Source organism: Apostichopus japonicus, chromosome 1 (genome assembly GCF_037975245.1).
Source record: "Apostichopus japonicus isolate 1M-3 chromosome 1, ASM3797524v1, whole genome shotgun sequence".
NCBI lineage: Eukaryota > Metazoa > Echinodermata > Holothuroidea > Aspidochirotida > Stichopodidae > Apostichopus > Apostichopus japonicus.
Window position 1 is genome coordinate 643,306 of NC_092561.1, and position 18,099 is coordinate 661,404.

General features: G+C 37.7%; 1 protein-coding gene across 6 annotated transcripts in view; it reads right to left on the reverse strand.

Moving 5' to 3' along the window:
- LOC139969746 (serine/threonine-protein phosphatase 6 regulatory subunit 3-like) overlaps positions 1-18,099 on the reverse strand; it is a 59,286-nt gene that overhangs the window by 25,922 nt on the left and 15,265 nt on the right. For all 6 annotated transcript variants that reach the window (XM_071975434.1, XM_071975349.1, XM_071975267.1 and 3 more), the window contains exons 2-4: positions 13,404-13,481; positions 6,015-6,094; positions 3,390-3,549 (exon numbers count right to left, since the gene is read on the reverse strand). In XM_071975434.1, coding sequence (XP_071831535.1) covers positions 3,390-3,549; positions 6,015-6,094; positions 13,404-13,463 — 300 coding nt within the window. In that variant the 5' untranslated portion in view covers positions 13,464-13,481. The remainder of the gene's footprint in view (positions 1-3,389; positions 3,550-6,014; positions 6,095-13,403; positions 13,482-18,099) is intronic.

An 18,099-nucleotide genomic window follows, 5' to 3' on the forward strand; every position in this document is an offset into this window, starting at 1 on the left:
GATTTTGGCAGCATTTTTTGTCAAAAACAGTATAAACTAACTTGTTTAACTTACTTTTGACTTACAGCACACATCAATACAAATCATACTGCAATCATGCTCCATATAATATAAATATTGTCCAATGATTCTTAATATGTGACTAATCTTATTTTTCACATTTTGACAACTGCTGTCATGAACAGCCATGATAAACACAATGGAACATCACATGCACACATCACAAAATGCTGCCCCAATAACACAATCCTTTGCTTACTGCAGTGGAAATACTCATCCATCCAACATCCCCTTCTCCAGATCCTCCCTCCCCCCCCCCCTAAAAAAAAACAACTCTGCATTCAGATTAGGTCATGATTCACAATCTATTATCACACAAGTTATTATTTTCTTTGTGAGTCAACTTTTCATTCCCAAATATTCCTGCTTTATAATATTTCAATTTCTGTACTTTCCAATTCATCCCCGAGGATTCAGAGTACTGTCCCCCTGCCAGTTCTGCATGAAACTGTTATAAATAAACACATGGTTCATTTCAGTTGCACCAATCTGTCCAAACGCTATCCCACCCCCCCCCCCCCCCAACAGCCTCCAACTCCTGCACTCAGAATAGGTAAGGTTCCCCTCTGAACTATATTCCAACTAGTTATTTCTTTGTGAGTCAAGTTGATATTTCCTAAGGTTTCCTGCTGTATAATAAACCAGATATATTTCTTCTCCTTTCTTTCCCAAATGTAAAGTGCGTTGTCCCAATGCCCCCCCCCCCCCATTGGCTAGCCTATTATCGACGATTCTGTCTTTAACAACACATTTGCCTGATTCTGCTGCATTATTAAATGTGTCGCATATGCTAATGACTGCTGATCATGTAAAATGACAGGACAGAGGAATGTAATAACTAAAGACAGTATAATAGGAAATCATGATTTAACTGAGTCAGACGATCCGTTGTGCTGAACGATACCATACACCATCACGCAATCCTCATGATGTTAGACTCTAGGGAGTCTTCTCCAGGAGAGAAGGACTTTGTAAACATTTTCATCCAATCTTGTGGAGATCTCGAATGACTAACAAATGGGTATAACATTTCACATTCATGTTGTCATCATAACCACTAATTTACTATAATTTATATCACAAATGTGTGCGTGCGAATCCTTGAGATCACACGGCTGTGTTTCAGGAGAAATGCTGCAGAGAGAGAGGGGGGGGGGACGATCATGCAGGGGTTACTGCACTTTTTAACAGTAAACTAAACAAACACTTCCTGACATATATACTAGCAGTAGCAGGCAACAAGGTAATCCTCTTTCCTATCATACCTAGTTACACCTTGAGGATTACCTGTTAAAGGGTTGTGTGCTACAAATCAGAAAGGTTTGGACACAAGATGAAAACAATGAACAAATGTTGGGATAAAGGAAAGCTTGACTGCCAAAATTGCTTCTAGGAATTATTAAAGTTATCTGAAAATTCTACCACTAATGCACTGGGGGAAGGGGGTGGGTTGCTCATGGGGTCATTGGCCTCTGTATCTCAACATTACCCGAAGCTCACTGGTTTGGATATTACCACAGAAGTTACTTATTTGTCTCCACTCTACCAAATATTGTATTTTCTTTTATATCCAGCCTATTAAGGTCTGGTAACTTTAATTTAGCACAACCCCAACCAACACCCCCCACCCCCACCCCTGGTTGACCCTCTTATGGGTAAATGCCCATCACCTCATCCTCCTGAATCTCTGATAGGAAACTGGTTCAGGATCAGAAAAAAGTTAGTGTTTGCAGAGTGCCTTCTTCATAGAAAAGGTTGTGGAGAAAAAAATGGAATAAATTTTGCCAAGAAAAGTGGGTAGTATTCTTCCTGGGTGGTAGATTTTGGAAGGTGTAATAGAAGTCTCGCAAATTTAACCAACCATCATCACCACCGGCCAAGCCGGCAGTGCACCACCACTGCTCATTACGCAGCCTGCATATCGTTCACGCTGTGTAAAAGTAATGAGCATCCACAGTTCTCAACACTGAAGCTCTGCTATTGTTTGTAAACAAATGCTGTACTGGCTTTTCCTGGTCTGTGGTTTATCACATAACAATGTAGCACTCTGACCACAGTAGGAGATTTATTCAAGATTGAGTGTATCATGATACAACGTTTTCGTATTGAATGTGTCAAAGTACTTTCTGACATCTTTTCCTGTTCAAAGGATTCTCATTCACTAACACTGAACCATCTCTTTTTTTCTCTTAGCTTCCAACGAGACATTTTTATCTTCTAGATGATGTTTTGATTTATGAAAAAGAACATAGTTATACTAAATGTTGCGTATTTATAATTGACTGTGTAAGACTTATTTACAGTACAGCCTAGAAGTTTTGGCAAAATAGAAGCAATAACAATTTAGTATTCGCTGAATATCTTTAGTGCCATCTAACTGCGACACAATTTGAGCAAATATACAGATAGTTAGGCTAGACTTCCATATTGACTTATTGTGATGTTAGGCTACCATTTGGTCGGAGATTTTTGGGGATTTTAGGCAAACATAGTTTGTCGACTGCACGTGTCTTTGTTTCCATCAAGCAGCTAGTTCTGGTAGTTCCTAGCAAGTGCTTTGCTCTCAGAGTTATAGCTACTGCATACGTTCGTGATTCATGCGTAAAATATTGAAAGAATTCTCACTGTTAATGACTTTTGCGTTCATTTATGTCATAGAAGGAAAGACTGACAAGAAAATTTACAGGATGTTAAGAAAGATTATAGACAGGAAAACGTAACAAAATTAAGTGGCTTTTTACTTAAGATTTATTCCATAATAAAAATAACTAAGTGTTGCTATTTCAAATAAAGAAAAGAAACATTATTTTTGGTGTCTGTGTTCTTATTTTGAATAACATACTTATCAAATTTACGTAAGTACTGGCCTACCCTATAATCTAACAAATCGACTTTTCACGTAGAAAATTGGACCTAGGCTACACCAAATATCTGGATATTCATTACTTGGACTCAGCATGTTGCGGGACCTCAAAGTTTAATATTCTGAAATTTCCGTTAAATATTTTTCTACCTTCATAAAATAATTATAAAGATATCATAGAATTTTGAGCCACAACCGCAGGGAGTATAACTTGGTTTAAATTCATCTTTGCCCGGGACTGTATATTATAGCCTTTAGTACGGTACTGGTTCACACAGTGCAGTACAGTACTTAAGATTTTATATTGTAATGGAACCGATTCGTTTATTTTTGTGGAGTGTTCCATGATGTCATAATGTCATTTATAGTCATCTTTGGCTACTTTGTTAAATTTTTAAATACTTTTTGTATCAAAGATGGATATTGTACGGAGGAGGAGGACTAATTAATATAGTAATTATTTTACCTTTGTGTCTGCTAATTTATCAGTGATGGCTCCAATGTCCGCTGTTAAGAGCTCACAGGCCATGTTTGGCTGTTTGTACTTTATACTATCTTCGAGGTCAGATGGAGGTTCGTTCGTGATCATGTCTACAAGCTTCTCCACCACCTCTTCGTTGGACAAACTACGAATGAAAAAAAAAAAGAAGATTTAAAGAGAAATATATATAGACTGACTCCACGGTTAATAATTGCAAATTAATTTCAACATATCTTCGGGCAAATATTTATCCAGTTTTGCTGGTATCTCATGGCTACACTAACCTGCACAATTGCTACATATATGTCTATACAAGTTCATAGATACATATAGAGCATTTTCTATCGACAGGAACCAAAGTGTTTGACATTATTGGACAAAATCCAGAGCCTACAAAAACTGCCACACAAAACTTTCACCATTAAATTATTCCCTGGATTTTCACAAATTATGATTTTTGAAAGTTATTAAAAAACTGATCTAGAGGGGAGCAATTTTGCCTGTGACAGAACGGAAAATGGAAACATAAAACATGCTGCTTCTGCTACGTGTGTAGATGTACAGAGCTTGTTAATTTATGTGTAGTCGTCACTGTTCTCTATTGATGAAAAACAAAGGGAAAAAGCAAGTTAATCAGGCTCCAAAACAATGGTTCAAGGGCTTTGGCCGACTGCTAATTTTCAAAGTAATAAAATGGGGGGGTGGGGACAAACCATGTCGGAGGTTTCAATGGCAAAGCACAAGAACACGATATCTAGTATAGTTTCGTTTTTCATCAATTTTTCAAAACATTTGTTTCCGAATCAATCCTTGCATTCTATCATGCACTGACAGCTACAATGTAAGAAGAAATGAATTGTAATAGCCATTCTTTGGTAAGACAAAAAAAAAAAATTATATGGAAGAACAAAATCAAGTTATTACAAACTGGAAACGAAAGTAACAGCAATGGAATGTTCACAGGAGAGCAACTTAGACACTGAAAACCTAAAAAAAAAATAAGAGCAAAAATATCGTACCAATAGAGAGCTCTGTGGTCACACAATGTTACCTGTGCGTACCAAGTACAGTATCCATTTACATTGGATTTAACAAGCAAGTGCTGCTTGTTAAACCCAATGCATCTAACAATCAATGAAGGCTCCTTTGATACAATTCAGTAGCTTTGATAGAATTAGTGGTTTCATCTGCTTAACCCTAGTCATGCTGAATTTTGTGCACATTGATGGTGGGTATTAAGCGAGGTGCTGCCTAGTAAAGTGAAGTTAACTATGTGTCTTTGGAAGTGATGGGCTGCAAAGACTGTCAGAGAGAATTTAATAATGATAATGATCTACTATAATCAATTGTGTATTTTTTCTCCATCACATGCTCAAGAGAGGACCCTTTGATCTTTATTTTTTGGTACCTTTGAGAAAATATTTCACATTTCAGCCAATTATAGCCAAAAGGACATCTGATCCTTAGCTATCCTTGAACATATTTTTATTGGGTCCCCTAAACCAAGAGGCCACTAACACCAATTTTCATCCAGATCAGAATAAAACCCCATAGAGAAGTATTTTCACAGGATTTCATGTTTGGTCGCGCCTAAAGTTATCCTGTGACGTTTGCCCTACTTTAAGGAAGCCCTTGCAACTTGTACAACTTTCCTCAGGATCCAGCATGGCCAGCAATAGCCTTTGAACTGATGTTGACCGACAGACAGACAAAGTGCCACATGCTCGGCAAAAGTGCCATTGGGTTGTATACCATTTTGACAGCTTACTGTAAATGCATAACCTTGGCACTGTGCAGTGTTCTTACAAATCAGTAATGTTGGCACTCTCTGCAATACAGTATACATATATATACACGACACTGATTAATAATAGTGCAAATTTGTTTGCAACAGATTTGGATATGAAGTCAGTAACGACAATAGCTCAACAAACATACAGCACTGTATACATACACAGAACCTGGTTCAAAGTGCAGGGAAAAAAGCTCATCATATTGGTTGTGGTTTCCCTATGAATATATACAAGACTACACAGTGTATGTGTATGGAGACAACATTAGTACATGTACATATAGCTAAAATATTAAATACTGTGTGTGGATGACTGCTAAGATTTATACCAACGCAAAGTAATATTACAAGTGTTTCTTGTTCAAAAATGTCAAAATAGAGAATGGGGAGGAAATAATTGGGTTTTTATTGTGCAATCTATGAATCCTGCACCTGTGTGTGTGTGTGTTGACTGCTTACGGTAGCACTTGTCATATTAGATGAATCATGTACTTCGACTCTGCTCAAGAATATGAAGGAGTGACTGAAAGCAGAAAAGCTGGTTCAAGTCAACTAATGGTATTTCCTGGAAATGACGGGTGGGGGAGGAGAGAAGGTGTGAAGTCCCTATGGGGGAGGCTAGGGAACGGGGGTTAGATATTAAGCATGGGAAGTATGGAGCAATGAATGGATAACAAAGTCATTTTATCATATCATACAGGGATAAAAATGCAATCATAACAGGCATCGAAGAGCATTGAGGTGGGTTCCACTCTATAATAGTGACCCGCACCCCTAGATGCACCCTCACATATCTCATCGCAACTTTGTAGACTTACAAATCAATTAATTTTTTATTCTGTGCTTTACACTCCTGTAGAACATCATCTTCTTCCAGGATCTCGCTGAGAACAATTTCCTGCAAAAAGATAAATAAATAAATAGATAAATAAATAAATAAGAACAAATAAGAGGCATTACATCACCATATCAACAGATTTACTTGTTTTAAAAAGGAAGTTATATTTGCTGTTCTGACCGATCAGAGGGCATATTAATGTTTTGTTAGCCTCCTCACCACCTTAATCTCTTTTTGGTTTCTCGAAAGGGAAAACAATTGAGTCACTCTTAAGGCCCAGTCACATCTCACCGGATTGCACGAACGGACAAGAATACGCGCGAAAAACAGTCATCCGGTTATTTCCGTTGGCAAAAGTTGTCGCGCATGCATCTGGGGGTTGCAACGCACCGGACGTTCAACGGTGAAAACGGATTACAAACGTACAAGGGACGGACAGCAACGGACGAACAACGGATGAACAACGGCATAACAACGAACGAACTAACGAACACCAACGGATAGTAACGAATTTACAAGGACAATTAACGGATAAAGAACATACAAAACGTAGAAGTACCGGAAAAGTAACAGACATACTGTACCGGACTAGCAACGGAGAAGAAACGGTCTAAAACCTGGGCCTCGGGAGTGCCTCAAAATCAGGGGGCATCCTCATGAAGTTGATGAAAGATTTTGGTCTTTCATTCGCAGCTCCTGCATTAGTTGGTCATAAAGACCAAACTGCCGTCTTCTCTGTGGACCTAGCAAGGCCCTAGACCAGCATTTACGCCGAGCACGTCTCTTCCTGACTTGTTCATTGGTCTTGATGTTGGCTTCAATGATAAGCATCTGTGCTTGTAAAGCTGACACTGTGGTCTGAAGCTTGAATCTTTCTGAAGGGTCCATGATGTACAGTAGGTGTTGACGGTAGAGGTTATAGGAGCAGAATGAGGCGTGGGACGCTTGGAGTGGACAAGGTGGAGGTACGCTGCATCTCCGTTCTATGTCCGTCTGTTATACTTTCCTGGCCTGAGTTCTTCTGTTTCTTCCGTGTAACGTCCGTTACCTATCTGTTCATTGTCAGTTTTATTCCTTTGTACTTCCGTTATTTCTACGTTAGCGTCCGTCGAATATACGGTATAGGTACTGTACTTCTACGTTTCATCCGTTCTTTGTCCGTTAATGATCCGGTGAGCAATAACCAGAGACAAACGGAGAAATACAGTATGCCAAACACATACAGAACGAACAAAACGCATGAGAAACTGATAAAACGGAAGCTTAACGGATTAGTAACGAATAAATAACGGAGAAATTTTTCGGTGGATGTCCGTTCCAAGTTTTGTGCATGTTCAAAATCGACACCGGACAAACCGGACCCTCCCGGTAATGAAACGTAGACGGACGGAGGAGAACCGCAGACTAAACGGACACTAACGTACATCAACGGAGTGCCATTTTTTGTCTTCGTTCCCTCTCCGTTATTGCAATCCGGTGAGATGTGACTGGGCTTTTACCAACCTTGTAAAAGTGTGACAGGGACCGCGGATTTCAAATTCAGTAATGAATAATGTGGATCGCAAATTCTATAGTTACTATTACGGTTAGATACTTCCAACACGGCAGCCTACAGAAACGTTGTATTCAAAGCAAAACTGAATCAATCAGGTCACACTTCAGAGTCTATGCATGCTACTGTAAGTTCTTAAATACCGCCCTCATTACCTTTCGGGAAACATATCATACTTAAGTTTGATTTTAACTCTGTCCAGACCGCTTCTTCAATATTAACATGTCCGAACTGAGACCATTGACACACAGTACAAAGTGCATTAACATTGAGACAGCCATTAATGGTTACCTTATCTGCAAAGTTTACATCATTTCATATCACAGTTTAGCAACTTTAAGATAAAAGCATTTCTGGAATAGGTCTTTGGGAGGCAAGGGATTCATTTAGTCTCCAGACCAGGAGGGTATTCGAGGCTCAACAGTGCTGAGAAATACTGGAATTAAAACAAAACACTTTAAGCAACTTAAGAAATTTTATCGGCTCACTCTAGGCACAGTGGAACGGGAGTGCTGACTGCTAAGGTTTTGTGGAGACAGATATGCGAGGACGTGAAGGAAATTCGGTGTGCACATGTGCATACGTTGTACACATGTACTGTAAAAATCCACGGATCTTGATGAAACTTGACAGACTTTTGCTTTCCCTTCAACATAATGTACAGTACTTACAGTTATTTGTAAACTGACACAAGTTTGTTTGTTCCTCTGTAATGTTACAACTATGGCTTTCCATAGATCACTTAAACATCCAATCAAACTTTCTAAGCCTATTGATAGCACTTTAATGCATCATGCATCATTTGACATTCATAAATGTAGTCAGGTACAGCATCACATGTCCATGTACAGCACATGCACAACATGAATTGTTCACGCATGATTAAGCTCGAAAGCGTGAAACAGAGAACCGTCAAAACAAAACTCGATGCTTGAACACTATCTAGTTCCAATTGCAAACCATTAAAAACCTATACAAGTTTGCAAAAAGATACCCGTACAGTGTACAAATTACTTCCCGCATATCTTCAGGGAATAGTTTCTCAAAATGTTTCTCAAAATGCTATGAAAAATATTCAAATTGCTACACAAGTCCACAGATAACAGCTGACAGCAGTGGGTTTTTTTTTTTTTACACAGGCACCACAGTATTTCATACAAGACAATTTAGTCAGAGCCTTCAAAACTGCTACACAACAGTGAAGTATTGCCTGAATCTTTGAAGAAGACAACAGTATGAGAAAATCATGTAAATTGTTACTACCAGCAGTAAATAGAGAGGGCGGTCACTGGCGCAGTTCAGGAATGTTACCAGTTCTTAGGCTTGGGTACTGTCGATTGTAGTGCGTACAGTATGCATAGGCAGGAGAAAGGTAAAAGAGGAACGGAATGAGTAGTTCATACATGAACACATACGAAACAATAACTGTTAACTAAAGGTCTACAGCCGAGATAAATTTAGTGTTCAAATTTTGTGTCTACAGCAGTTTATGTAGACCTCTGAAGATTGTCTCTTGTAATCTATTAATAGTTCCTATGTCAAAACCTGCTAAGTACTATATCTTTGCACTTGTATAACAATGTGACCATTTTCAGAATACTGGATAAATTCCTCCCTGGGCCTTGATACCGGTAAGCTTGATCAGGTATAATTGGTTTCCTAAAAGTAGAAACATGTAGCTTGCAATACCTAACTAATGTAGAGTAACAGTAACCAGGAAAGATTCCTTGAATAATGGCATCTCAAAATGTAGAAACATTAAAAAAAGCCTCATTCGATAGTACCAAATTTCATTGAACACTGCCTTGCTAAGATCATGCCACCATGGAAAAGAAAACTTTTTTATTTTTTTTATTATTACATTTAAACTTTTTCTGTCCACGAAAAGCTTCAATGTATGTATTGATGAGCAGGGTTTACATTAAACTGTCATAAATGATCATTTTGGCTAAAATAAATTTAACCATTTTGTGCACATAACTAAAAAGACCCTTTACATACAATAATCCAAGATCTCCTCCATTACATACAGTTATGTACCGCACCACTCCGATGTGGATACGACATCTACGTTTCATACTGTACCTGATGCTATGTTGATACAGGCAGTGAGTGCTGTAGTAGTTCGCATACAATGTTACTACTGTACAGCACTGCTAGTTTTCTAGTGATTGCTTTCACAGCCTACCTGGCCGCTGCCAAATTTGGTGAACTGTTTATGATGTGACAACAAACAAACCTATTATACCTGTCAGTCCTGTTATGCAGGCTGACCACACCAACTATAAAGCCTAGATAATCCCTGGACACTGAACGCTATTTACTACAGTTAATGGCATTGTCTTGGACCGTTAGTCATCATGATCTGAACAGCTACTGTATGTACTGCAACTGTGCTAGACATATCAGACACAGACTTTGGTGTATCCATGCAAAGGAACCAGAAAGCCAGTTGACTTTGTGATTCCTTGCCATACAACTTGCTCAAACTTCCAAATAACTATCTGAATAATGTAGAGCAAGTGAGTAAAATTTGTCCAAGAATTAAGTGAGAACCAGAAGGGGAAAAAAACAATCAGAGATTATCAGATCTTATGTGAAGCACTCCCTTGTGGGCATCAACGATTTATCTCACTGCTAAGGATTTTACAACAGAGAATTTTTATTTTCCAAAATGTTTCAATATCCAGAAAGAAGTCTCCCTTTTTATACCAATTTCTTTTACCAATTTTGAGCTTCCAAATTCAGCTCTGCTACCAACCATCCCTTGAATAATCGTTATAGATGAATGATAGTTATATACATGATATTGTTTATACACTGTGAAATATTTTCACAACCTACTGCCAAAGCAAAAGTCATCTAGTTTAAATCACAGAGAAAATGACCAATTTTGAGACCAATTGGGATAACCTGTTGACTCCTTGAGCAAATTTTAGCAGCATTTGAGATAACCTGTTGACACCTTGAAGCTCAGAGGGTGAAAACTGATAAGGGCCGCTTGAATGTGTTTAAAGCAAGACTAACAACTCTTTGTAGCGTTTTGTGGAAGACTGTATGTTTTTGTTGAAGACATACAGAGCCCTTCACAAAACTAAACTGGGCTGCATTTGACCAAACTATGTTCACCCAAAAAATCATAGCATTGGAGAATTTACAGATTAATTGTAGCTTTAATTCTGGAATATTCATGTTTTAAAAGGTTTCAGACTGTGACACCTGTTGATCTCATTTGACCTCTCATTTGACCTCGACCAATCTCAGATAAATATTAAGTATAAAGAAAGATGTACTTCAGATTGAGCTACCGTGTTTACAACATTTTCAGACTTGGACTTAAATGTTGACAACAAATGACTTTTGACCTCCACCAATGTCAATAGTGGTCTTGTACTCATCAAACTGCATCTGTATACCATGTATGAAGTTCAACAAAGATGTACCTTTTTGAGTTCAGACTTTTAACCTCTGTTCCCACCAAATGACCATTGAACTTCACAGAAAACAATTGGCTTCTTGTACTCAATAAGACGGATCCACATACCAAGTATGAAGTTAATCCACAATGAACTTTTTGAGTAAATGGTGTTTACAAAGCAAGTGTCACATACACACAGCATAAAGACTGCAATGATTGCCTTTGCTTTCAGCTCAAGTAATCAAGCATCTAAACTTGACAGCATTTTACTTAAATATAAACAACAAACTGCAATTTAACAAGAAATTTGTAATTTTGTGAATTACATGTCAGAAGCAGTTTATGAAAAAGTCTGGATGGCTGTCATCTTATCTTTAATTATTCAACTATAATTTTTCTTCAGATAAATAATCCAACTTTGGGAAAAGAGTGATACAGAGTTGATGCACAACTTCAGGACAGCATACTACTGGTTTGGATAACAGAGTGGGTATATTTATTAAGATTGTCATTTATCTGTGCTACCTAATGAATGCACACAAGTACACAAATATGGCAACCAGCTGTAGGAGGGGCACTATAATGAACCACACACGACTAACTGTAGGCTTGTTAACATAACATGGTTGGATTAGACTTTGCTCCAATTTGCAGTATTTTTCTTCTTTCCATTCCTACCATTCTTTCCCATTTTGGAAGACGGAGGAAGCAGCCACATTTACTAAATAGTCTCTTTTACACTTAATCCATCACTCTATGTTGTTGATCTGTGACTGACATCCTGGACATAGGTGAAAGCCATAGTTTCAAGCACACATACCAGGTCACCACAACAACACCGTTGAAAAGTGCAGACAGCCATAATCTAGATGGGATTGTACCATGGAGACTAGCCATTCATCAGTCTCACAAATGAATGACCCCAGTGTCAAACTAATGCACTCCTTATACACCCACCCACCCACACACACACAGTGTCTTGTATTGTACCACTGACTAGGCTGGTTTTTACACAATATACAGTACCTATGTCAGTAACTGTACTAATACCCCTACACAGACCAGCATATACAACTCATCACAAACAACTTTTGTTTTATACCTGACCATGCAAAAAGCATCAGTTTCTATATTGTTTGATATTCAGTAAATGAGCACAGTATAGGAATTCAGGTAGGCAGTAACCAATAAAGCTGGTAAACTTGTGGCAATGGAATAACACTTAATTTGCTGCAAAAATGAGATTATACTCAAATTCCCTTGTCAATTGACAAGATAAAACCTTCCACATCTTGGAACATACATCTAAATACAGTCGTCAATTTAGTCGTCACTATTAGGGCATGTTGATAAATCTAATTGCGAGGAAACACCAGAAGAGATACAGTCATAATGACAGCATGTATACAGTATCAATTGACGATTGATTAGACCTGTGTATGAACGTATTGTACTCTATTTACTCTGTACAGTACAGGATATATTAGAACAGAGGAGGTAAACTCAAGGGTGCATAGTATCACCAGAATCTTTTACTACCAGTTCAGGCACAATGCAATTCTTCATTGTGCAGGGTGTGTGTGTGTGTAGCATTCATTCCTGATCCTGGCACAGCTGAGTAGATTTATCTGCATGTACAGCCGAGCTCATCATTTGCTATTCAAGTCTGTAGTTCACCAGTACTGTTAGGGTATTACCATCTCAGTGATACACAGCCATGAGTCAACTAGGCTAATGGCTTGTGCAAAGGATGCTGCTTTGGAAGCATTCAGTCACTACTAGTATTGCACAAGTTTACAAGCTTTTGTTGGCATTGTTGATTTGTGTGTCATACATCCATTGCTACACGTATGAATGTATGTAGGGAAGGAAGGTGTGGACAGCACTGTGTATTATTAGGGAGATCTATTAAAGATGGAGGACATTGATCTAAATATCTCATGTGCAAAGTAATCTTCACAATAACCCATACAGTCATCAGTCTAGTACAGTAGACCTATTAAATTGCTTAATAACTGTGGCTTCAAAGCTAAAGATTGCCTTAAGTTGCATAGCTGTCAAGACCAAGTGTTATGCGATACTTTCCGATGATGGGGATATCCCTCAAGTCAAACTTAGAGGTACAGATGTGTTACAACCAACCTAACCTATCCTCCCCCTTCATCCTTCCCTCCTCCCCCTTCCCTACAACCCCTTTTTTTTTTGTATTTGCTCTAAGTTTGCAACTTATCTGTTTAAATAAAATAAATATATATATATGTAAATACAACCTCCCTCTGGTTCCGTACTGTACACAACAACAAGGAAAATGTCCTTGTTGTACTTCACTTTTCCAGCCTATATTTCCCTGAATTAAGAAAAGAGAATGTTGGGGAAATGAAGATGGCAGAATCTCTTACCTCTTTTTCCAATAGGGAATCTATATGGGAGGCTGTCCGCATTTCAAACCTCCAAAACATCTTGACTCTTTTTCACACCTACAAGAAAGAAAGTGAAAGTAAAAGAAGAGCATAAGTATGGCATCTACATCAGGGAAAGTTAAATACATCCACAGCAAACTCCATTTTCAAGCCAACAAATAAATATACATGGGCCCTTCAGTATTAAAGAACATTAAAGAATGTCAGTTTTTTCCCTTCTCCCCCCCAAACAAAAATACAACCCCCCCCCAAAAAAAATACAACATTGTTTCATGGTTTCAAACTAACTCTTCCATGTTACATGGTAAATTGGTAATATAGTAATTACAGTATATACAATGCCTTAAGACCCATTTTTTCACTTGTTCTTTTGTAAATTAATTTACTTTCTTTGTAAAGCGCTTTGAGCAGTAACTTTTGTTTACTGATTTGGCGCTATATAAGTCTCATTTATTATTATTATTATATATTATTTCTTCAACGAGAGAATAAGTATTGAATAACACAAACAGAATAAAATGAATATTAAAATGGGATTAATTCATTTTTCTTCTTCTCATGATCTTGACAATAACAAATCTTGTAGATCTATAAGACTTAAAGCAGCTCTTTGAAATTTTAGCAGAATTACTTGAAAATATAGTAAATAATTTGTCTGTTCCGTTCATATCATTCAAACCAAAACATAAACCACAACTAACAACTTTCATAGCAGATGCAGATTATTGCAAAGTTTGAAAATTCTGCATTTATCAGAATTGGGGCTGATGCTATTAGTTTCCTTAAATGTTACTTATAATGATTTACAAGCTACAGTACTACTTTTACTTCTTTAGGACATATTATTGCTATGAAATGCAATTAGTAGGTTGTTGAAATGCAACTTAAGGAGACAGGTAAGCGAGACAGCAAAATGAAATCTTTGATTTTGAAAAGCAACAAATGGCCAATCAAAGAGATTGCAGCCTGAAATTACACTGAATTGGTCGGAAAAAAATTCACAATGATAAAACGTCAAAAAAAGATTGCTCCCATCTTGTTGTACTTAAGTTTAGCATGAATGCTGACATATTTCATATTTGTCATCTGACATATTTGGAAGGGTAGAAAGAATGAGGTAAATTGTTTATTTTTAGGCTAGATCAATGTGCAACTTAGAAATGATCATACAATGGATTATCTTTGAACATTGCACCCAGCACTGCATACTCTACATTGTGCACGTACTGTACAGCAAGTTAACCTACACCTTAAAAAGAGTCATGCTATCTGGGACACTCTAGGTGACATGAGTTCTTTGGGTCTCTTTACAAATTCCTTTCATATAACTCACAGTACTTAAACTTGAATCACACTTGTCAAGTGATTGAAAGTAAACTGTACGGTTCAGTAAACGTTGATCAGCCTACACTAACGTGGTACATAGTACATGTGCAATATGTACGAGGCTGTGTCACGTACAGGGCAATTGAAAACATTAAACTTGTACGTACGCATATTATGGCACGCCAAGCATTAATTTGGTCAGACCTGTCATTTTTACGGGCACTTTCACAACGACATAAATTTAATCTAACTTACAACGCTTAGTTAAAGCAGCCTGGACACTAGGTGAAATAACACATTACTGCCAATGCACAGTGCATCATGTGAGTTACACATAACTCTATGCTGTAGTACACTGTAGTATGGTGTACAGGACAGTACTGCATGCTGTATGTTATTTACTCGTGACACCACAGAGGATCTGTCAATTTGTCAGAAAGGGCTACTGCCTTACTGGGAAAGGTAATAACTTGGGCAACCCACATGGAATTAATGGTTGAATACCACCCATCCACACCCCCCCCCCCCACCCTCCCCTCCACGATTCATCCGATCACTAGGGATTGTACTGTACATGATAGAAATACAAAAACTAATCAAACTCAGTGACACTTCATGTATTGTAATCTAGTGTTGCGCCGATATCACCAATATCGGTTTTGGTCGATATCCGATATTATCATCCCAATATCGGTCCGATACCGATACGATACCGATATTTTTTAACAAAATAAAATGGACGCAGTAAATGTGAGCCTTAACATCGTAAAGACTTACAAGTTGCTTACAGTGTTAACGTATGCTTGCAAAATTGCATCTTAATTAGGTTACGAACTGTCGATCACAATGTAAAAGTTATAATTTATTGAGTTTATACTCAATGTACAACTTATTCACTTGACCGAATAGAGGAAAAAAAAACTGAAAATAAGTAGAGAAATGACCAATTGTGTACGGAAAGTAAGGTGGTACACATTTTCAAATATTACGAAAGATCGAGCAAAACACTTTCGAAAAATTCACGCAAAACTGGCATATCGTACTAAATGCAACTAATGTCATGTAAACAAGGCTCTAGTGCATCCATTTATGAATATACCGTAAGACCACATCTGTTGTTAAGCGGGGGGAAAAGAAAGTATTTTCTAGAATTTCCAAAAATACTGAAAAAATAATATCCTACCATAGTTAAGTGTATAACAAATAGCCTAACCACCTCAGCGGTTACAGATCTCACGTAACTAAAAAGTTCCTTGGCAACGTGCCAAAAAATGTTAACAAACAGGTATTACACAGGGGATGAGCTCACAGTGATTGGGAAGGTACCTGGGAAAATTAACAGCACAGGCACCGTGGTAGTTGGGTATAGGGTAAAACACTGCAGTTGTAAAAATGTACGCATAGTGCACGCTATTCATTGTTAGGCAGTCTAGAAACAGGGCTTTGCTGAACGTTGTTTGTTTCATAATACCGGAAGTTTTGTAAGTTGCACTTTTTAAAGATTGAAAGACAGATTAAATCTCTTTTCATTTTATAACAGTATATAGGTACTCTAACTTGTCATTTTAAAATTTATCAGTTTCGTGACAATTTATATAAAAAAAGTTGTCAGTATTTTGTGTTCGCGGGAAATTGAACAAGGTTTTCCAACTTTGCAGTGAACTGTGCGGTTAAACATGCATGTTCAAGGTTTTCTCGGAGGCCTTTGAGAAAATGAATGGTTAGTACAGTGTATATATGCTGCACTAATGCTGTGTGTAGGCCAAGGTTCACGAAGGTCATTGGTTATATTCGCGCACCGTAGACATGTTTTTAGAGGTTACGGAGGGTCAGGTTTCCATGGATATTAATCGAAAATGAATCTGAGTGTAACTGACGCTAAAGAAATGGATTGTCTTGGGCAGATTAACAGATCATTGCAAGTATAAAGAAGTAGCTCTGCTGTTAAAAAGAAAAGTTCAATATCGGTTTGCTGTTATCGGCAATTAGGCAAAATTTTACCGATACCGATATGCTGCCGATATTGCAAATATCGGCCGATACCGATATTGAAAACGATTATCGTAGCAACACTATTGTAATCTGTGCAGTCCAATAGCAATGGCCATATTCAACACTAAACATATAGTAGAGCATATTTGCTTTCTCTGCCATGTGGAAAATGTTGTGAGGTAGTTCCTAAATGAAAGCCGTGTCGAGCAGTTTTTGTACCGATTACAAATTTTCTAAGATAAAAGTCTGTTGGCATCCAATCGGCATGGATTTGACGGGTAAACAGTATAGCACAAACTCCATTATGTCAGCTACTGTACACGCATGCATACTCTCATAGGTTCTGCCTCTCAAGTATCTGAATGAACATACAGTATATCTCAAAATCTTCTTGACAACTGATAGAAATTAAAATCACTCCTCCTGACTATACAGTATCACTAGGTATATATGCTGGATGGATCTAAGGAAAGTATTAATCTGAGCTCTGTTGGTGATGGTTTGCACGAGAGCGGCTTCTGCGTATCGTTTAGAAAGTTTAATGGAGAAACCGAGGGAATCCAGTGTTGTCAACATACAGGAATATTTACCAATGTTGGGAAAAGTGATCGCAGAGGTACAGGTTCTCACAATGCTACACTAGCACTGTGCTGTGTTAAAAATCAGCAAGCACCTGCTCTAGTTAGATTCATGCGTTTACTTAGGTTTGGCTTGTTCTGCAATTGTTCCAGCAATGTTTGATTATGCGCATAATTGGCAAATTTATATGATATAAATCTTTTACAATTGCCAAAGTATTTGTCATTTCTTCAAATATGTTGACAATTACTTCATTACTTTCGGTCGGGTGTAGTTACGATCGGGTGTAGTTTAATTTCAATGTGCCTGCTTTTGCGCTAGGCTAAAGCCTAGCCTAGAACGTTGAACGTCCTTCTACAGAAAACTCTTGCATAATTATCATCACAGCGCTACAAGGTGTTACATCTATTCATTGTTTGTACATTCGCTTTTATTATTGCTAGTAGTAGTAGTAGCCTCGTAGATTCATTCGAAAGTTTTTTATTTACTTTTCAATGTTTTAAGAATGTCGTAGATTGAAAGTTGTTCACATCATTTGTTTGGTAGTTGTTTTAACATGATTTAGACACTACACATTAAGACATGAGAGAACAAATAAAGACAGTGCACCATGGAAAAGATTTGTTTAACTGTATTTCTGCAATGTTTAACTGACATTGATGATGTAATAATTGTAACCGAGTAATTGCAAAAGAGCAATAAGATTAATCGACTACAAAAGAAGGAGTCGACTATCAGCACTACCATACAGTTTACTGCACATATTGGCCAATCTCTA